This window comes from Chanos chanos, chromosome 1, assembly GCF_902362185.1.
Source record: "Chanos chanos chromosome 1, fChaCha1.1, whole genome shotgun sequence".
NCBI lineage: Eukaryota > Metazoa > Chordata > Actinopteri > Gonorynchiformes > Chanidae > Chanos > Chanos chanos.
The window spans coordinates 26,697,726-26,720,078 of record NC_044495.1 but is presented as its reverse complement, the minus strand read 5'-3'; the positions used below and the strand labels follow the sequence as shown (position 1 = coordinate 26,720,078).

The 22,353-nt window shown below is 40.2% G+C and overlaps 1 protein-coding gene across 2 annotated transcripts in view; it reads left to right on the top strand.

Moving 5' to 3' along the window:
- Positions 1–21,967, top strand: part of nav3 (neuron navigator 3) — a 114,799-nt gene extending 92,832 nt beyond the window's left edge. Inside the window, exons 16-40 of one of the 2 annotated variants that reach the window (XM_030770707.1) lie at positions 903–1,334; positions 1,608–1,649; positions 3,366–3,517; positions 3,719–3,907; positions 4,128–4,180; positions 5,750–5,773; positions 6,590–6,667; positions 9,973–10,056; positions 11,721–11,832; positions 12,221–12,346; positions 12,596–12,612; positions 14,080–14,252; positions 14,511–14,579; positions 15,374–15,527; positions 16,756–16,942; positions 17,682–17,779; positions 17,894–17,989; positions 18,099–18,267; positions 18,683–18,918; positions 19,072–19,226; positions 19,545–19,616; positions 20,397–20,593; positions 20,758–20,876; positions 21,042–21,245; positions 21,848–21,967. In XM_030770707.1, the coding sequence (XP_030626567.1) occupies positions 903–1,334; positions 1,608–1,649; positions 3,366–3,517; positions 3,719–3,907; positions 4,128–4,180; positions 5,750–5,773; positions 6,590–6,667; positions 9,973–10,056; positions 11,721–11,832; positions 12,221–12,346; positions 12,596–12,612; positions 14,080–14,252; positions 14,511–14,579; positions 15,374–15,527; positions 16,756–16,942; positions 17,682–17,779; positions 17,894–17,989; positions 18,099–18,267; positions 18,683–18,918; positions 19,072–19,226; positions 19,545–19,616; positions 20,397–20,593; positions 20,758–20,876; positions 21,042–21,245; positions 21,848–21,967 (3,358 nt within the window). The remainder of the gene's footprint in view (positions 1–902; positions 1,335–1,607; positions 1,650–3,365; positions 3,518–3,718; positions 3,908–4,127; positions 4,181–5,749; positions 5,774–6,589; positions 6,668–9,972; positions 10,057–11,720; positions 11,833–12,220; positions 12,347–12,595; positions 12,613–14,079; positions 14,253–14,510; positions 14,580–15,373; positions 15,528–16,755; positions 16,943–17,681; positions 17,780–17,893; positions 17,990–18,098; positions 18,268–18,682; positions 18,919–19,071; positions 19,227–19,544; positions 19,617–20,396; positions 20,594–20,757; positions 20,877–21,041; positions 21,246–21,847) is intronic. The other variant, XM_030770715.1, reaches the window with a different exon arrangement.
- The last annotated feature ends 386 nt before the right edge of the window (positions 21,968–22,353 follow it).

Here is a 22,353-nt window from a genome sequence, read left to right as displayed (position 1 = left end):
GAGAGAACGATATTTTTTCTGCTGTTTCTGTGATCCACGTCTTGAAGATGGAGATGGCTTCAGGGTGTATCCTTTTAGTACATATATTAGACTGCAGCGGTGAGATGAAAGATGAGTGTTTTTGGCTCAGCGTTGTTTCTGTGATCCAGGAGGAAAACTGATGAATTGGAGAGCTCATTGTATATGTCACAAACTTGGAAGAGTCTCTGACGCTTAATCATATCTCCATAGAGCACACTCTCTCCGAAATCTCATCACAAGGTTTTGGATAATAGGATGTGGAAAGTGAGCATAAATTCCTCACTTAATCATATTTCAGCATCAGTAATCCATCAGGGTCCTCATCTTTCAAGGCTAGAGCAGCTAGAGCCATCTAGTGGTCATTTGCAGCTACTGCAGATAGGCTGTAATGTGTGGTGGTGCCGCCAAAATTAATACACTTAGGACAGACTATCCAGATCATTTGCTATTCTGATCCTGCCCATCTAGACTCTAAGGACTGATTGAAGCTGACAGAGAGAGTGCAAATATCCTGTCTCATTTGGTCTCAGAGTTTAAAAGCCTGTCAGTACAGTGCAATATCCAGTCCTGTTGAGTTGTGGTGAATAGATATTACTCATGCGGGGTGTAGTCATCCGTTCAGTTTATTGATAGCTTGTGTTCAATGCGGTTCTGAGGACTTTCTCTTGTATGTGTTTATTGGCTTATTTCAGCAATCTGAATGTGGGGTTTTGATTGCATGAAAAAAACAGGCAATATTTTGTCAAACCAATCTTATCTTTGATATATATTGGTATCTTGAAGTGAATGTGAGTATCTCTGTCCACCATCGAGGCTTTTTGTGAGATAGTGTCACAAGTCCTTGTGTGCAGCCCTGAATATTTGTCTTTCTATTTGTCCAGGTTGTTTGGCTCCAAAGCCAGCAGCAAGCCTAGCTCACCTGGTACACCTGACTCTGGTAAGTGCCCATCCGCACTGGGCAGTCCTCATGGCACGCTTGCTCGTCAGACAAGTTTAGACTCACCCTCCTCGGGCACGGGGAGCCTGGGCAGTATGGGTGGGCAGAGCGGAGGCAGTAGCCCACTCTATGGTAAAGTGCCTGAAATTGGCACTGACTCTGCTGCCTCTAGCCCTGCCTCAGGCCTTTCATTACCCTCCAATGCCCGACCCTGGCCCGCCAACCTCAGCAGCTCCTCAGCAGGCAGTAAAGACACACTCAGTTGTCAGAGCATGACCAGTCTGCACACCAGCTCCGAGTCCATTGACCTGCCCTTGGGTCACCACGGCCCGAAGGTCACCCGCACTGGCAGTGTCAAATCCACGCTGTCTGAGGGGTGAGTTCATATCTACACTACAGCAGCGCTAAATAACTGGGTGCGATTTTTGTCCAGCGAACTTGTCCCTGTTTACTTCACTTCTCTCTTTAGCAAAATAACCAATTTGTGCATTTGGAAAGAAATTCAAATTGTTAACATGTTCAAGTAAATGATCTGTGACTAAGATTTTTAAAATTTCTAATTAAATGTTTTCTTAACTCAGAATATCACAAATGTTATATCTGTCTCTGTGTTAAATCTCATTCTCTGATTGTTCCTCTGCTTTAACAGCATGCCCCTTGACCGAAACACACTTCCCAAAAAGGGTCTGAGGTACTAATACCAGTTATTCATTTTTTATATCTTTATGTCTTTCACAACAACTCTGTTTTGTGTTCTAACTTCCAGCAACCACCATTATTATTTTATTTGTTACTGACGTTGTCAGCAGCAGTAGTTTTTTTAGATTTGATGTGTCAAATTAGGAGATTGTTATGACTCACAAAGTATGTGCTCGTGTGTTGAAAGATTAAGTTGTTTGCATTAACCCTACTTATTACAAAGGGAGATCTTGAAATATTTACAAATGAACTTCATTTTTACTATAATACTCGTGGCATATTATACTATATGTATTGCATCAAAATACTATACAAATGTTTTTCGTTTATGTGTGAGATCAGTCCTCTAGGATTTTACCTTAGTGTGTGCAGATGTGGATTTGTGTACTGGTATATTTAGACTGCTTTCCCATCCTATCTAGTTTTCTGGGTGGTATTACAGGCAGTGATGGACACACTTCCAATCCTCCTGCAGTTCAATTAATTTTTCCCATACTGCATAGTAGCATCAGGATCTACTCGATTAGCAGCTGAGTTTTCAGTAAATTGAAGTGCCTCAGTTGTCCTCACAAGGCTAGATAGACCTTCTCACAACTCAGTTCTCTCCTCCATTTTCACTTGACACTGAAAAGTAGCCATTACACACTCTGCTTACCACCTTCATAGAGACCTGCAGTGTTTACACAGTCTCTGACTGTAGATGAGACAGGTGTCTGTCTGAACGTGACCCGCGGAAACACACAGCCTTATGCTTTCTGTAGCTCTGACTCTGCTATAAGCTTTTTCAGTGCCTGAGTCCACAGATCTCTTAATCTGTGGTATCCAGAGATTGTAATGGGTCCCAAAATATGGTGCTGTTCATGTTCCTTCATACTGCCTGCAAGTTTTTACACCAGGTGCTTGGTTACACTAAGTTTTAAAGACTCACACCTTTTCATATCAGTATTATTTTAAACAGCTTTTTGTTGAACTTCACATTTGTAAAAATGATAGTCAGCAAGCTGTATGGATGGCTGCTCTTGGTGGAGTCTTTGCTTTGCGCTGGTGAATGTCAAGGCAACTAATTGCCCTTTCAGTGGAGCAGCTAGAGAAAGCCATTATAGCCATACATATACATCGCACACATTCATTTTTGTATGCAAGCCATAATACTAAGTGCAAACTGAGATAGCCAGACCACCATGACAAAACATTCAGCAATAATGTTAAAAAATAGCCACCTGGACATACAAAGAATTGTGAGCTGCAGTTAAAGAGTCTTGAATATTCAGTTATCAGTTTGATAGAGTTCAGGTTTTGGCATTAAGATGCTGAAGTCTGAACTGGGGTCGACGGTGACAGGTTCAGTGATGTGCTGCCTGAAACCAATTATCAGTCTTATGGGATTAAACAGCGCTGCTTCTCAAGCAATATGATAAGACAGGTAGACTGGCCTCTGCCCACGGTTATTAAACATGCACATAGAAGAAAGCCTCTGCATTGCTCTCTGCCAGAGACTATGTGTATATTTATGTGTGTGCAGGTGTATGTGTATGTGTGTGTGTGTGTGTGTGTGTGTGTGTGTGTGTGTGTATTCTTAACAATGCATGTGCAGAAAATGTTCACCAATACTTAAGTGTTAGGAATAAATGCTACAGAAGTTGCTCATATCATTATTAGAGCACTGGCCTGTCAGTCATAGAGATATGCATATATCTGCCCTTCCCAGGTATCCCCCATCATCCAGACAGACATCTCATGAAGAAGGGAAGGAGTGGCTGCGTTCTCATTCTACAGGGGGACTACAGGATACAGGAAGCCCCTTGTCCCCAACTGGGACTTCCTGTACCAACACTGGCAAATACAACTACTCTAACCTGCGTGAGTGGCTCCCCCATCAGAGCGCAACAGCTCTCTAAAATCTGTTTGAGAATTGTCTCCTTGTTAAAAGAGTCAAGTTCGTTACAGTTCTCTGTCATTTAAGTAGAAGTCTTAATACAGATTGTAAATGAAAAAGCTTTTTAAAGCTCCTCAATTTACCAAACATTGTGTTGTGTGTTCATGTTTTTGTCACTTTTACAGTGAGTCCTACAAACCTGTCTCAGTTCAACCTACCTGGTCCCAGTATGAGTCGGTCCAACAGTATCCCAGCCCAGGACTCCTTTGATCTGTATGGAGAGGCACACCCTTTGGGTGGCAGTGCCACCTCGCTGGAGGAGCGGCCGAGGGGCATGAGCCGGTCCGGATCATTCAGGGATAGCACGGATGAAGGTAGGCCATTTGCTGATCAAATCACAGATATGGGGAAGTAGGCATTTGAGTATGGGGGAGGGGAATTGATCTTATAGAAACTGATTTCAAGCAAACGAAGTTCGAATTAGATTTTCTTCATCTAATCATAAATTAACAGTTATAGTTGCTGAACAAGTGGTGATGTGGCTAACTTTGCAATATTGTTGTTGCTGTTTTTTTAAATATTCTTTCTCTCTAGTCCATGGTTCCTCTCTGTCTCTGGTCTCTAGTACATCGTCATTGTATTCAGCGGTGAGTTGTGTTCTTTTCTTTCAAATAAGGCCTTGCTCAGATCACAGATGTGGGGCCATGGACAGAAATTCACTTGGCAGCAAGATCTGCCATTAGCAATTAAGAGTTGTTCATTGTTTCATGTATCCAGTGACCAAACACTGAGTGGACTGCATACTCACCTCAGGTTTCCTCAGCTGTATTATGTTTTCTTGTGCAACACTGATAAACAGTGTTGATTTTTTAATATTGAGTGCTATGTAGGCAAACGTGATTCCACCATAGGAGGGCTATTTTTCTTGCACCAACACATTCCAGCAGTGAACTGGAATTCATTTACCAACTTTCTCTCATGCTAGCGTCATTTTCACTTAGATTCACATTTACCAGTAACCTTTACTATTAAGTAAAGCAACTTAACAAGTTGGTGAATAATGTTTTACTTATTTTAGAGATCCCATTTTGATGAATAATATGGACTACAGTGACTTTAATGAAAATGAAATGAATGCATTGTTTTAATGATTCTTGTAAGTTCTTGTAATCACTTTAGCTTTTCTTGTACTTTTCTGTTTGCCATTTCATCATTTATTCTCATCGTTGGCATAGTGTCATGGGTAATATCTAAAAATACCAACATAAAGCATTAAAGTTAACATATGAGTTATTAATGTGTTATTAACTAAGAATAAAGCCCCGTGTAGCTCACTGTTATAAGGCCACAGATGATTGCCAACAAAAAGCCTTGACTTACACAATAGACATAAAAATGTGATGAGATTGGAGCTGATCCTCAGTGCAGCATAGCTCTGTCACCATGCCCCTGCTTGAATACAAATTTTCTCACTTCCAGGTGCTTTCCTATCTGGACAAGGTAAAGGCTTGATAGTCTACCATGAACTCTACGAAACAGAAGTGTTTGTACTACCCACTCACGATTTTCTATGTACTAAATCAAAGCCAAATCAAAGTTTGATTAACATTCATGTTTCCATGTTTTCAATCAATCAAAACTGTGTAATGACTCAAGATGATTCTTATAATGATTCACATAATGTCCAAAATCATTAGAATGACTGTGCATTCAAAAATGATATACCTTGAATTTTCTCTGCACAAGATATAACTGCTTAACTTGCAGTGAAGTGCGCTGCAGACGGAGCCTATCTTGGGGGAATGATACCCTCAATATAAATGTTCTCTTTAAGCCTTTTCACATTAGAGACCATATAAGTCAGCAGCACAGCTGATTGAAGCCACACATGTGGTTCAGGATGCTGAAAAGCACAAATTCTCTGTGCACCTTCCAGTGCCATCTGCTGCATCATCTATGGCCTTGCAGTCTATTCTTTTCCCCTACCAACATTACAATTACACCTCCATTGATTCATACTTTGTCTTCATAAAAGAACACATAGATCTTGTATGCTTATGGAGAAATACAGCCAGCAGTTCTACTATTGGTACCTCTTCACAGAATCATCTGCTAGAGACTCATCATAAGTTATGATATCTTTAGACATAAGGAAGCTGTCAGGACTTGCTAAGGTTCTTCCATAATGCTCATTTTGCATCTTCTTTTTTATGCAGACTGAGGAAAAAGCTCACTCAGAGGTAAGGACTGCATTTCATACGTTTCAGTGTACATCAGATACAACGATTAGATGTGTGGTGAAGGATATTAAACCAATCAAAACTAAACCAGTGATAAACTTGCACAAAATTAAGTCATACATTTCAGTGGATGTCCTGATTATCTTCTGAATGCACAAAATTCCAACTTCAAAAGTGAAGCTTGCAAAAGTTGTTTCACAATACGCTGTATTGCTTTTCGTGAATCAGTCTTTTCAGATGTCCATATGATGGAAATATAAATCTATCAGGGGATTAATGCCAAATTCACTACATTATTACCAAACAGTTATCTCACTCTGACATATTTGCAATGATGGACAAAAGTAACTTATATGCTTTTTAGCATGTTATTTAGCATGTTATTTATATATATGTACATAAATTATTCCCAAACGAATTAATATGTTGTCCTGAGTTCAGTATTAATTTGTTTACAGCCCCTAATGTTATCAGACCAGTCATGGTCTGCTTGCTGTTTCTAATAACCAGTTTCCACTACATCTGTTTTAAATGTAGTGCATGCAACATAGAGTGAATTGTATTCTTTTCTTTCTCAATCAAGGGCCACACAGTCCAAAATACTACGGTAATCACCCCTTTGCATTGACATTATACCTCTTTGTGTGCCATAATGACAAGCTTTTAACACTTTCTTGTATAAATGGCCTTTTACACAATAAAAGAATGATTTGCTATTTAAAGGGGGATTCATAATAATTTCTCATTGCATTTCTACAATAGTCTTTGATAAGGGAGTAATGTGGGTGTAATAACAACATCTCTCTCTTTATACAGCAAATCAGAAAACTAAGAAGAGAGCTGGATGCCTCCCAAGAAAAGGTTGCAACCCTGACTTCTCAGCTCTCAGCCAATGTAAGTGAGACCCCCACCCCCCATTCCAGGTTTAAATACATTAAAAAATAAATAATAAATGTAATTCATTGTGATCTTCATTGGCAAAAGGGTAACCATGAGGTTTCATTGTCTAAAAATGACTGAAACTACAGGCTTTAAAAAGTGTGCAAAGAATTCTGCAAAGAGCAGAGCAACCTCAAATGCTGTTCCTCTCAGTCTAACACTGAAATCTCTCCATCTCAGCAACTGACAAAAACCAAACGTTTGAACCGTCCTTTGAGAGTGTAAGGCCCTGCAGCGTGTTACGTAATGCAATGTGATTCTTAGGTTCAAGACAGGGAAGTTTTTGAACTCAAGAGCAAGAGCAGAGGAAGTTAGAGTGGAGTCTCAGAAGTCTTAGACATTAGTCTTAGTCTTAGTATGTTTCTCAGGAGAAGGACTCTCACTGGTTGTGTAAACATTTCACTGCTTGACAGTTAAAGAATGGTTCGACAAAGTGTAAGACTGACAGTGTTTCAGGTCTGATCCCTGAGTTACAGGACTTAAAGGAATGGAACAGTGAAACTTTTCAAGAATGATTCAGAATGAATTCATTTAAGACAGTTTTTAAATGGAATTGGGGTATCTTTGTTAGATCTTTATACATGGTTATTGGTATAGTGATTGTTATATGGCCTCATTTGCAACTTCTGAGGTTTCATTAAATCTGGACTTTCTCTCAGTATTGGCCTTTGTAGGAATTAAACCATCCATCAAATAAGGGCAGATGGTGGTGAAACAGGCAGTGTCTTGCACTCATAAGATTTAGAAAGGCCAGCTCCAACAGCTGCCTTACTTAGCTTGTACAAGTTGGATCTCATGACGCTGTATAGGAATTTTCCTGCTGTTCCACATGATCAATACATTGTCCATCACAAATGCATGGCCAGATTCTTTGGATAAAATTAATGGCCCTTACCAAGGATTGGCTCTTGGATCTTGTTGACATGGTTTGCAGGGATGTCTATTCAATCAACCCCAAAATCATGAAATTCGACAAGGATTCAAAAGGAACGTTTCCCGTGTCATTAAAATGGATTTAAAAGTTCACAACATTACCTTTTTCCGTTTTATCCTCTGCCCCTTTCTCTTTTGCCTTTTCTTACATGTCATCCTCTTCTGTGTCCTCATTACCTTTCCTCCCACCTCCCCTATTTTGCCCTCCTCCTTTTTCGGTTCTAAACGTTAAGCTGTTTAGCTGTTGCTCAGTATGAATTAGTCTGTGTGAAAGGATGGCCACAGGTAGCAGAGGCAGCTCCCAGGCTGGCTCACTGGTTTGGCCGCCATTAAACCGTTACCCCAACTTTCAGAGGTCAAAAGGCAGAAGTCAGCTGGTGAAGGGCAGTCGAGGGGTTAAAGCTATGCAGACAGTGCAGCTCCAAGACCTTTTGGAGGCAATGGAGCCCCTCCTGCACGGCAAACAGGTGGGCATATGGTAGTCGGTGCAGCAAGCGTAGATCTCACAACAAGCATTAGATGGTTTGGACATGTGACCTTTACGAGGGATTATTCCATGGAGTGTGACTCATCCGCCAGGGGAGAGGCATCAGAAGAAATGGCATTTATTTTTATGCCTTCTGTATGTTGAAATACCACATTTTTAAAGGTTAGGTAAAACCCATATGTACCACAGACTTGCTCTTAGATTATAATTTGAATTTAGAGGGTTGCAGAATGTTAAAAATTAACGTTGTGTACTATTGTGTACTGCAGTACCTGTAGAGAGTTCTGTATAATTCTGTGTGGAGTTCTTGTCTGTTCAGTTGGGTTTGTGTGCCAGCATTGTGATTATGTGTGTTTCATTGGTTCAGTCAGAGAGACCTCTGCAGCTCAACAGCAATGACAGTGATTGAAAAGGCTGATAAGTCTTGAATTTTTATGGAAGTTGATATCCATTTGGTGCAGCGATGCATATGACATGATCCATCTAACTGTTTGGACTGCCTGACCCTCTACCACTGTCATTCTGTCTGATGAAGACTAGGTCAGACACTTCAAAATAGATAACGTTCTCTTATTGATGGCTGTGATATGTTTCAGTACAGATCATTTTATTTCAAAAATGTGATCCATTCACAGTTGTATACACAACATGCTTTAGTTTATGTGGTCATGGATGTTCATATTTACCACTGTAAAATGATCAGATGAAAATGTAGTATCTTTATTTGCAGTTGTTAAAACAAACTTACTGTTTAACTGTATGTGTAGAATAGTATGGATGCTACTTGTAACTTTTTTCTCATATTGGTTTTGTGTTTCAGCAGTGTAGTAGGATAAAATATCATCAGTTACGAAGTATGTGCGGTTTCTTCCACAAAAAAGATTGCATTTAAGCTCTGATCATTTTCATAGCCTGCAGCTGTCTGTTAAATTGTGTGAGGTTAGATCTTAAGGTTTTTGTTTGAATCGTATTTCATTAAGCTATGGGTCCTGCCCTCAGTGTGAATCATAACTTTCGTAACTTTTCTGAGAAGCTGATGTAGCTACTCATGCTGAATAGTTTCTTAAACAAGAATCTATGTAGCCCTCTGGGTTCCCATTCATACAAGGTTACAGACATCATGTCCCCTTTGAACTTGCTCATGTTCAGTTAAACTTCAAACTCACTTCAAAGCAATCACTCCAGACTAGTCAGCGAACTATTCAAAGCAGTATCGAACATCATGAAGTATTAGGGCAAGGCATTAGCAGGCCAGCCTTCTGCAGTACTTGTCTTTAGATATATATAAACATGTTGGTGCAATGTTTGTGTCAGGAGTGTACAATATGAATTGAAACACTGGAGAAAAACCTTCGTAACCAGTGTTTTAATCATTCTCATATTTCCTGAAATATGTGATGAAATTTATGGTAATGTGCTATCGAATGCATTCAAACTTTTATTTTTGACTTACAATAAAGTACATTTATGCAGTCATGTACCAGTGCACATCACATTGTAATTACATGGCCACAGGAGATGACTTGGTTTGTACAGTTTGTGAATGACAGGAATTCTCTTTGTAATCCAAAAAGAAACCAGAAAACCACACCTGAAATGGGTCATCACATAGAGAGCATAGGCTCTGTAAAATTTTATTGTCAATGAAACTTAACTCTGTGCCACAGCATCCTAGAATAACGACAGAACCAGGCACCACTGTAAAAACAAACATGTTGTATAACAACGTTTTTTATTTAGCAAGAGTTTTGTGTGTGTGTGTGTGTCTGTGTGTGTGTGTGTGTGTGTGTGTGTGTGTGTGTGTGTGTGTGTGTGTGTGTGTGTGTGTGTGTGTCTGCAGGCACATCTGGTTGCCGCCTTTGAGAAGAGCTTGGCTAACATGACCTGTCGTCTACAAAGCCTCACCATGACCGCCGAACAAAAGGTATAAACAACAGCCTGTCACTGGGATTGCCACACAAACTGATAATACTGCATGACTGTCTTTGTTTCAAGATTAGTTTGTATAGTATGTTTTATGTTATTCCAGAGGCAATGATTTTTTTATTATCCTTAAAATTATTGTCTATTTATGGTATATATTATTCTCTCCTTGTACCTTATATCCACTACAGCATATTTTCTATGTTACGATATGATGTACGTTTACTAACAGCAATGTGGATCCAGTATTGGCCTTGTAAGAGGTCTTTCAGGAAAGCTCTCAAATTGCATCACCAAGTTTGAAAGCTGAGCTTTCAGATAGGGCTGTATGTGTTTAAGTTATGCCCGAGATATTTAAGACCGCTTTGCCCTCTCACATAAGAATCTCATGACCTGTTCTAGCCCTTAATCCTTGCTGAATTAAATGGTAGAGATTCTTCGTGGGATACCTTTGTTGAGCCCGCCCCATCTTTTAATTAAAATAGAAACCCTATCACAACCGTGATAGGGATGGGGGGGAGCTAGAGCACTAGTCTTTTATCTTCAGATGTGCAGATACATAGAGAGGCAATGTAATGTTGGTTATACTAAATAGGCAGCAGGAGTGGGAGGGGGTAAGTCTCTTTAGGGAAACTATATGGTCAACCACATGTAGAACCCTTCATTATTAAAGAACTTACTTTAAATAATGCAAATTAATCTTTGAGACTAAGGTAAAAATGTGGCTTACTGACCTTTTTCTAAATGATACCTGAGAAGCATTTTCTAAATGCTGTGTAACCAACTTTTCTTGGTTAAGCTTCTCTATCAGGGCAGTTATTTTCATTTTTATCAGCACACTGCTAATGTTAGAACAACAAAATGATCGTCAGTTCACTGTTCTTTTCAAATGTTTGTAAGGTACAATTTAAGGTTAAACTTGTGTTTCTTTCATGAATGCTTTTCTGACCTGTATGCTGGTAAACATTATGATAAAAAGTAGTATGTAATCTTAAAATCCTTAGGCTGTGGTTCATTGAGACTGTTCTTTAAAAAATCAAGTGTTACTTGTTATAAATACAGCATTGGGGCTGCTCTTAGTACTTCATGATAAACTCAGCTCAGCTAAGGAGCCTTTGAGAGGAATATATATTTGAAGCAAAGCCCGAACCTCAAGGTCCTGTGCTAAACTGGGATGTGATCTTGGAAAATGCTTTCACTTCTTCTAAAAATATAGCTCGCAAGTCCACGAACTGCAAACTGCTTTTGAATGTTTTACATCACTCTGCACCAAGCCTTATTTGTAGGACTTAACAACAATAAAAACTGTAATAAATGTCAACTAAATGCAAGTGTTACATTTATGTGCCCATTTGGGTTTATCCAGTGGTGGTGGGCTTTTGGAAATATATAGTGCTGGCCTTACTGGCTTCAAAGTTAAAAGCTGGTTTGAGCCTTGCATACTGCTTCATGGGTGCACTTATATACTGCACTTTGAAAAGATATACTACTAATCACAAATGTTACCTCACTGCTTTAAGGAGCTAGTTTTATGTGTTTGATGTTGCCAATCAAAAGGAAGTGATTGCAGAATTATAATTGCACATGTCTGAATGTAATACTAGTTTTCAAATCTCACCTCTAATTGCATTCATTGGTAACCAGTTCTTCTGACTTTACTCTCAGGAGTCAGAGTTGGCTGAGTTGAGGGAGACCATTGAAGCCCTGAAAGCACAAAATACAGATGCCCAAACAGCCATCCAAGTTGCACTCAATGGTCCTGACCATCTCCACAAAGGTAATTGTAAGAGTTTCATACTTTGTGAAATTTCTAATCCTTTAGACATGTCAACAAGGTTTTCTGTTTGTTTGTTTGTTTGTTTGTTTGTTTGTTTGTTTTTGTAAATGAAGTCACACTGGAAATGCAAATCACCCATTAATTTGGATACAGCTTAGAATTTTTTTCTGCTGTTACCGCAATATGTTACAATTGGTGCATGCAGCCATCGTCATCATCATCATCATCATCATCATCATTATTAGTAGTAGTAGTTATTATTAGTAGTAGTAGTAGTAATAGTGGTAGTAATAGTAGTAGTATTCACTTTTCTGTCATACAGATTGTTTATTGTGTAGAACGGTTGTGTATATGACTGACTGAAATATGCTGTGTGTTTGTGCAGCAGACCTGCGGATTAGGAGGCAACATTCATCAGACAGCATGTCTAGCATTAACAGTGCTGCCAGTCACTCCAGCATGGGTAGTGCCAAGGATGCAGAGGACAAGAAAAAGAAAAAGAAGAGCTGGGTAAGTAGTTGATCTAGTGGCAGTAAGGAATAGGGAAGAATGCTTTCACCTCAGGGCTTTCATTTCATTCACCCCCTCATCCACAAAGCAACTGCACACACTCCTTGACATTCACACAGGGCCGAACATTCTCATAACCATTATTTCTGATTCCACTCCCTCTCTCACTCCACAATACTAGGGAACAGATAGAAGACACAAGGTGAATATAACCTGCAAAAAAACGATTTGCATGTTTTTTACCAAAAATTAGGTGGTAGGGGAGATGATGCGGAGAGCATGGTTTAATAAAGTCATATTTGTGGTAATTACCCTACAATCACCCCCCACTCCCTCTGCCCCCATAACACCATATCATTTCTCCTTTTGAGAACTCACACATCCTCTGGCTCTGAGTGACACTTTTACAGCTAGTACGAAGGCACTGACTGCTACAGTTTTTTTGTCATTCCTTCCTTGTATTTCTAGTGGAGCCCTGGTGTCATAAATGATGCATTTGTGAACCCCTCTTTGAGTTCAGGCTGCTATTGTTGTGATTCATCGTCTGATTTTATTACACATGTCAAACGGTGCCACTATTATGTTTGTATTAAGGTCCCACAAACCTTGTCAAGCCTCATTTAAGTGTAAAATTTAAAGATGAAGAGGAACTTTTTTTGGGGGAGCACTCCAGCTAGCAGTAGAAGCACAGGCACCATTCTCATTCCGTTTCAGGCACAGATAATGAGAGCAGAGCTCAGAGTAATCTCATAAATACAAATCGGATCCTTATTTATGCGCAGATTAATTATTCATTTGCATAATTTCTGCCTCAGTGCCCCTGTGGTCTAAAGCACTCAGGAAGTGCTGCCCAGAGGTTACTTGAATGTCTCCATTCTGTCTGACTGTCTGAGAGAGAGAGAGGGAGAGAGAGCACGCTCTGCAGGGGGGGAGAAATAATGTATACACAATCTCTCTCGACCCCCCAAAGGAACTGAAGGCAGAGCTTTTACACAGAAATCATGACTGCAGTCATAGCTAATTCCCATATATCTATGAAGGTCCTTTGTCATGGAGTGATGCTTTCAGACTCACTGAAAAGGTTTCTCTCATAATCTGTCTGATTTGTCAGACAGAAACGTCCACCTTACAGTCAAGTGCTCCAGCAGCAGCTATGAGACAAATAATAGCACAAACAGAAATCACAGATATTAAATATAATAGCAGGTATTACTGTACCACAGCAGATAAAGTTGACACTGGGGATCTTTGAAACATGAAAACATTACATAGGTGGGAGCAGTTTAGTAACAGCAAGTATGTTTTGTCTTCAGGTGGCTGATTCCATCCCTGCCCAGGTCAGTGGTCCAACATCAGTGCATTTGTTTGATGGCCCTTAATTGACCCTTTTCCTTTCTCCTCCTCCTCAACATTGTCCTCCAGCAATTCGTGCATGATTATAGCCCTTCCCTCTTGACCACTAGTGTACCTCTGTTTGTTTAGAAAAGAAAAAAAGAGAGAAAAAAAACAGTCAGAGTTTGCTGAAATGGCTGTTTTCATCACTGGGACTTAACTTGGCCAAACAAAACTTTCTAGCTTTCCTCCAAATGAGAACTTTAACTCAACTCATTATCTTTTTATTTGCTCTTAAGAGTCCTCCCCTCAGACTGATCTGAGTATGCTTCATGGAGATGAGTCTAGAGGAGAGGAATAAGTTATTTTCATTGTTGGTGGTTTACACTGAATGTTTTCTTGCAGTTGCGGAGTTCCTTCAAGCAAGCTTTCAGTAAGAAGAAGACCAACAAGCCACAATCATCTCATGATGACACAGAGGAAATGACTGACTCCTCTTTGCCCTCTTCACCCAAGCTGCAGCATGCTAATAGACAAGGGAGTGTCCAGGCACTGCGCTCATCCCCATCAACCACAGAGTGAGTGCACACACACGCACGCACGTACACAGACGTGTTACAACAGACGTAGTTATGCCCAAGCCAAGATTTCTCATGCCATTATTTTTAGATTTCAGTATGTTCAGGTAACATTTTAGCATTTTGTCTGAGTGTTCTGTTCAAGCACTGTCCAACTCCTTTATTTATGTCTGCTTTTGTCTCTGTTTTGTAAAATATGTGCTTTACCCCTATTCCTTAACTGTATGTGTTTGTCTGTAGCAAGTGTTTTTGTGATAGCAAATCCTCCCCCCTATGGATGCCAAAGAAAAGGCAAAACGGTCATGTGGTCTACAAGCACAGATCTCGGTAACAGGCAGTGTGTGGCATGCTCAGGGGGTTGTGGGGTGTGGAGTGCTTTCATCTGAGTCTTAATACCATCAAAACTGAGTGTGTGGGTTCCTCTTCACCTGAAATGAGTGGATTTCATTTGGCGATATCACAAATCCAGTAAAACATGAACTGAAGAGGGGAGAACATAACTCGTAAACATCTTAGTAACCTTTTCCCCTTCAGAACAATACAGAACAGAATTCTAAACTAAAAGGATTCAGGGTATTTTTTTGCAATGATGTGAAGTTTGATTGTTCACTAGTAAAAGAAGAGTTAGTCTTCGACCCTCTTAAGCGGAAGACAAACATCCACTTCCCATGCAACACTGGAGTTTCTAGTTCTTCTTATTTCTGCATGTGGCAACTAGAGGCTTTGTTACTTGAATCTGACCAGATCTCACAAGAGTGAAGACTTAGAGTAGCAATAATGATGGTGTATGGTGTGGACTGAAAGTCATTCACCACATTTCAGTGTAATGAGATTGCCTCCTGCCTGGGTTTGACAGTAGTGTATAGTTACAACTCTAATTGTAATTTTACTTTGCGTGATTGTGCTTGTTAGGCTACAACAAAAGATCTGATTCTCCTAGGATTTCTCCTTTTTGTGTGATTCCCGTGCACCCTCAGTGTGATTCAGTGTGTGAGTTTGACAGTAGTTGATCCATCCACTTTTCAGTAGCTGATTTGCGTGGTGAATTCCCTCGGTGCATATTCTCTGAGTATGTGTGATCGTGACGTGACCCCACCTTTCCCTTTCTAACCGTTACACAGGCTATGTGAATGTACGGAAGCAGAGGCTGAGATCATCCTACAGCTGAAGAACGAGCTGAGGGAAAAGGAACTGAAGCTGACCGATATCCGCCTGGAGGCTCTCAGCTCCGCCCATCATCTGGACCAGATCCGAGAGGCCATGAACCGCATGCAGGTTTGTAACCGTGTTCCCCAAGCACAGTTATACCCACAAGGTGATACTGTCAAAACACCTTGTGGTTTGGGATGCCTCTCATGAGAGCCACGAACATAGTTCAAAAACAGTCCCTGAACAGCAGAAGAATATGAGAATGTCAATTTGTTAATCAAACATATGCCAGCTTGTCTCAGAAACTCATAAAGCAATTGCCACTCTTTTTTCCCTGGTGATCCTAAGCTACAAATGTAATTAATAAGTCTTATTCAAAGCCAGACTTACCTCTGCTTAAAAAAAAGCATCCTTGTTGTGTTTTCCTATCATCGCTACCCACTAATTTCAGAGAATGATAGAGTTCTTCCATCCCAATCACTAAGTTGACATTCTGTGCTAACCCTGAATAACCTGTCAAATGAATTTTACTGGGAGGCAGGGAGCTGTGACTCTACCTGTGGCTGGAACTAATGCAATGTTCAGGGATTGTCTGGGATGGCTGCAGTGGCACAGGGTTGACTGGAGGGTCAAGACTGAGTTTATGCAACTCTTCTGCTTTTTTCTGCAACAGTCTCACAAGTGAGAAAATCCTATTCCACTATGGCAGACTCACTCACCCCAAAAAGATTAGACTGAGCTGTCTGAGGGGTTAACGACTTCAGACATAAAAAAAAAAATGTAGTTATAGAGGAGGAATGGAGAGTCAGTGCTAGAAACATTCTTTCAAAAACAGGATCAGGGTGGTGACAAGCGGCTTCTTTGTTGTCTGAGGCTGTAGTAAAATCTTATTTGCAGCGGCTCACTGACAGTGATAGGCAGACACAGTGAAGTCAAGTGTCTATGATCAGAAGAACAAGGGCTGCCAATTAATTTAAATGCCATTACACACAGGAAAATAGCCAGAAAGCTGTGTGCTTGCTCCAAGATCTTTCTAAAGATGCACGCAGGCTTTAGTGCAAGGATTATGGGAAAGATTAAAAAATTCCTTGAAGCAAATTATTTCACAAAGAATAATACTGATCCATGATAATAACATTACGCTTGATAGAGATCTGAGAAAATAATGAAGAAAAAAACAGTTCTTTCCTACTAATCTTCTTTTGTTCTTGTGCAGTGAACTTAGTGACTTAACCATTGGAGTTTTTGAACATTTCTCTTTGCAATGTGGAGAAAACTATCAGAGGCTAATTTTTTTTTGCAAAAATATTTAGCTTGGTGTAACGCCTCGCTTTTTGTTCTCTCTTATAAACAGAATGAAATAGAGTTGCTGAAAGCCGAGAATGATCGACTCAAATCCAGCGGAAGCACCACGCCCGCTGCCACTCCCGCCAAGATGACTCGCCCTCCCTCTGAAACCTCCAGCACTTCATCTTCATCCTCACGCCAATCACTGGGGCTGTCACTCAACAATCTCAACATCACAGACACCATCATGTCAGGTGTGTTTATATTCCCAAAGAGCAAATAGAGAATTAAAGACTTGTTTAGATGATAGACATTCTGACAGAACGATGCGTTGTATTAAATGTTCTCTCAACCCTGAAGATGTTCTGTCCAGTGAGTGCAGATTTTTTTTTTCTTTTTTCCTGAAGCACTGGAAGAAGCACTGATAATTTTAGAATGATACTTTTAAAATACTGTGTCAGGGGCTTAGAAGGGACCATTTTACCAGCGTGTGTGGAGAGAATGAGTGCAGTGAGGAGTGAAATGGGCACTTTCAGTCAGGAGATTTGAGTGCCGTGCCTGCTGAAAGCCATAGCAGCTTGGGTGTTGTCTCACTAAGGGGCTGAGCGCATTTGTCTGCACATTCTGTTCACTAATTAAAAGTGGAGAGTGCTATGCTCTCTCAGGACTTTGGGCTGTTTAATTGATGGAGGGATGTTTTTGAAAGCAGCAGTGTGTAGGAGGATGAACAGCAAAGGGCTGTTATCGCTCTTACACAGAGTCGATGCAAGCAAGCCATCCGAATGCAAAGTGCCCCTCACTTACTTTGCTACAAACACTGCATTAAAGGAGAACTTTAAAAATGATGTACTTTGAACAACTCCCACATTCAAAGCAACTTAACGGCTCTTGTTTTTCCTCAGAAAAAAATATATGAATTAATGTATCCCTAATCTGAGTCATGATATGCAGTTTGTGTCATCATTCATCTAATACATAAACTGTCTATTAAAGATATTCTCCTAGATGACAGTTATGAGGGAAATTTGCGCAAAGAGGGTAGGAGTGTCCGGATCGTGGTCACAATCAACAGTGGCTTCAACAGGACAAAGGTGAATGTGAAGGTTTCTGGTGAATTATCATAATAATATTGTGCAGTCAGTTCACATTGAAAACCATGGAAAAGACTTTGTACAAACTCTGATTTCTTCACGTTGCATCATCAGGCTATGCAGAGTCAAGAGTACCTCATTGGCTCCATCGGAGTCAGCGGAAAAACAAAGTGGGATGTTCTGGACGGTGTAATCCGACGTTTATTCAAGGTGATCCTTAAATTAACATGTTACATCAAGGTACTTCTCTAAGACCCATTTGTGTCCAGGTATATGAATCAGAGGAGTCTGAACTGTAATTTCTCGCTGTCTGTATTAGGAATATGTTTTCCGAGTAGACCCATTGACAAGCCTGGGATTAAATTCAGACAGCATTGTGTGCTATCGGATGGGAGATGTGGTGCGTTCCCATTCTTCAGAAGTGCCTGAGCTGCTTCCCTGTGGTTACTTGGTGGGTGACAACAATGTCATCATTGTCAACCTGAAAGGTGAGAGACTTTGATAAAGCTTTATGAATTTGGTAATCCTTCATCCTGTGTGCTACAAGTCCCTCACCATAACCTGACACAGGTTGGCAACCTAAAAATATGCCTACATCTTTGCCGAGCAAGCTAAATCAAAGTAGCTTAATTATAAATACTCTCTCTCTCTCTCTCTCTCTCTCTCTCTCTCTCTCTCTCTCTATATATATATATATATATATATATATACACACACATTTACATATATGTTTGTGTGTATGTATGTAAGGGTATATATGTGTGTGTGTGTGTGTGTGCGTGCGTGTGTTTGTATATGTATATATATATATATCTTTTGCGCCATGTAGCTGCAGACATATATTCTCTGAGCAGTCAACATGATAGCTTTTTCATTCTCATGTTGGTGATCTCTCTCTCACAGGTGTAAAGGAGAACAGTATAGACGCCCTGGTGTTTGACACACTGATCCCCAAACCCATCATCCAGAGGTACTTGAACCTCCTTATGGAACACCGCAGGATCATCCTGTCAGGCCCCAGTGGCACAGGAAAGTCGTACCTAGCTAACAAGTTGGCAGAGTACATCATCACCATGTCTGGGCGAGAGGTCTCAGAGAGCACTGTGGCCAGTTTTAATGTGGACCAGAAATCCAGCAAGGTAACTGTGAGAACCTGGGAGGTTTTGAATTGAATTGGAATGTAAATTTATTGGTGCTGTTTTGTTGTTTTTCTGAGTGCATCTGGGTAATCTTCATCTGAAAGAGAAAGAGCTACGGATAATTATTCGTGTTTGTTTGCATGCTTGAAGCAGGACCTGCGTCAGTACCTGTCCAGTTTAGCAGAGCAGTGTAACTCAGAGGAGAGCGACACAGAGCTTCCCACAGTGGTGATCCTGGATAACCTCCATCACATCGGCTCTCTCAGTGACATCTTCAACGGCTTCCTTAACTGCAAGTACCATAAATGGTGAGGGCGTGCTTTAAAATGAAGAGGAAATTTGTTTGCTTGTTTTTCAGTTTAACTCATTTCAAATTTAAGTCTGCCCATTCTTTAAGCTTTCATTGTTGTTGCTGTTGCTGTTGTTGTTGTTGTTGTTTCGTGTATGGCTTTCTTTCTATATAAATGCATATTGCACATTTATGTTATAAAATATATATTTTGATGAATTCTGGGAGTATAATAGAATACACTCTATGAAAAGAAATGTAAGCGTATGTCTGTGAAATATTCATAATGGTACACTCATCCTACTGACATATGCTTGATTGGTTTTTCTGTTCTCAGTCCATATGTAATAGGAACCATGAACCAGGGAGTGTCCTCATCACCTAACCTTGAGCTACATCATAATTTCAGGTACGTGCATGTGTTAATGGACAGATACTACTACTCCTACCTAAATATGAATAATGCTTTAACTACATTGCACAACACTAATTCCATACTTGTTGTAGCTCTGTAATATAAACAGTTATATTAAGTTTTGGCAAGACGCACTGTAAATCAGTAAATGGCAAATCACTCACAGCGTAATCATAGGGATGGTTGCATTTATAGTCTGTCAGCACAAGAGGGCAGCAGTAGACCCCGATTATCTGTAGTTTATTAGCAGAGAGAAAAAAGAGCAGATTTATTTCAACACATTTAGATAAACAGAAATTATTGTAGTGAATTAAACACTGAAAGTAATGGGAAATAGTGATTTTTCAGGCTCTTTTTCTTTATACCCTAAATTTGATGTTTTTTTAACATTGACATTTTGGTTTGCAGGAAGTGTGCCCTCTTATGATGCCTGAATGTTAACAGGGCATAATTCTGCCTTTAGAAAGTGCCAGTGATAATGGATAAAGAAGTAATTAAAATCTTGTTGTAATTAAAATTGAGTGTATTCAAACTCTATTAATCAACATGCATACGGTATTCTTCAACAAATGCAAAATGTCAAATATCAGTTAAGGCTCTCTCTCAAAAACCTACCTAGCAACCTTTACCAGTGAGGGTGTAGCAATAATAAATATATTAGATGCTGTTATAACCCTACCGTAGTCCAATAAAAGTAAAATAAAATGCTCTAAATCAGCTGTCGCCACTCAGCGATATGATGTGTTAACTTCCCCCTTGTTGTTCTGCCTACAGATGGGTACTATGTGCCAACCACACTGAGCCAGTCAAAGGTTTTCTGGGTCGGTTCCTACGTAGGAAACTCATCGAGACAGAGATAGACAAGAACATGCGCAGCAATGACCTGATAAAAATCATTGACTGGATCCCCAAGATCTGGCAACACCTTAACAGCTTTCTGGAAGCACACAGCTCATCTGATGTCACCATTGGTAAAACAGCAGTTCTCCTGTGCACACACAGACACACACACACACACACAGTCACAATATGGGTGAATATGAGCTATAATAGTGTAGTCTTTTGTCCTGTATTACAATATAGTCTAAGGTCAAGCCGTTAAGTATGTAAATCTGAATGTGGCATTTTTTCTCAGGGCCTCGACTATTCCTTTCGTGTCCTATGGATGCCGATGGCTCTCGCGTGTGGTTCACTGACCTATGGAACTACTCACTGGTGCCGTACCTCCTGGAGGCTGTGAGAGAGGGCCTTCAGGTAGACAAAGTCCAGTTCTTTTATACATGAAGATACATTTTTTCAGAGAGGCCTTTCATAGGTAGCTTGTATTTTATACCAGGATGCAGTTTAAACTTTTCTCATTTACTCCTACTCCTTTGAAAAATTCACCCAACTTAGTCTTTGTCCTTGGTCTTATTGTAGCTGTATGGTAAGAGGGCTGCATGGGAAGACCCCTCCAAGTGGGTGAATGAGACGTACCCGTGGAGCTCTGCATCCCTACAGCAAGATGGTCAGTCCCTTCTCCAGCTACGGCCAGAGGATGTGGGCTATGATGGCTACAGCTCCTCCAAAGAGGGAGCCTCCTCCAAGCAAGTCTCCCAGAGTGACACTGAAGGAGATCCATTGGTGAGGACAAAGACAGAACTTTAAAAAGAGTGCTTTTTTTTCATCTTGGAAATTAGGGATGTGGGTAAGCCAGTTTATTACCCTTACAGATATGCAGGTGAAAAAAGTAGATAATTTTGGTTTAATTTAATTTAGATTGATGAACAGTAAGGAGTAACTCCAAACTCTGAAAAATTCCTCCTTTTGCTAAGCTAAACATCTTGTTCGTTTCATTTTTGGCATTGTTAAACAAACGTCTCATTACTCATTCCACACTAATTGATCTCAACAGTCATTAATCTCTGGTCATTATACCGAAAGAATGACTGCTCATTGACTGAGGTGTCACTTCAGTGTCATGTGAGCACAGAAATTGAAACAGATGGACAGAGTCACAACACTTCATTATTTAAACGACCGCATTTCATCTTAAACTGACTATGGATTTGATGGACAATTTCCCACAACATATGTGTCCGATTATGAAATGTTTTATATTAAAAACACACAAAAATCATTGGGTTTAATAGAAAAAAATTCATGTACAGAAGCGCTCCTTTATGTGGCAGTTATTTTTAATCTAAATAGCATAATTGTTGGGGTGTTTTCTTCCTGCTGTCTAGATGAACATGCTCATGAGACTTCAGGAGGCTGCCAACTACTCGAGCGCACAAAGCTGTGACAGTGACAGCACCAGTCACCATGACGACCTGCTGGACTCGTCACTGGAGTCAGCACTTTAGGCCCGCCCCTGAGAATGGAATGTCAGTCCAAGAGCTGAGCGAAACTGAGTGTTCATCTCAGTTGAAAAAGCCCAGCCAGTCATGTCCACTGAACAGGCCCACCCCATAGGACTCGGTTTACGTTTTGGATGAGAGATGGCTGCTGAGAGAATTCCAATATCTCAAACTGACAAAAAAAGAAAAAAAAAGAAGAAAAAGCAGATGAAGAGTGCAACACAAGCAAAAGCGTTTCCCTGTGTGCAGTGTTAAGATGCAGGTATGCATTGCCTTGCAAAAGAGGTTGGCTGCATGCGCTACACTGACTAAAGTGTGTCTGTTAGTTACGCGACAAAACTGGAATATTTCATTTGGTTTAGTTTTAGTGGAAGATGTGCTAACTTAAGATG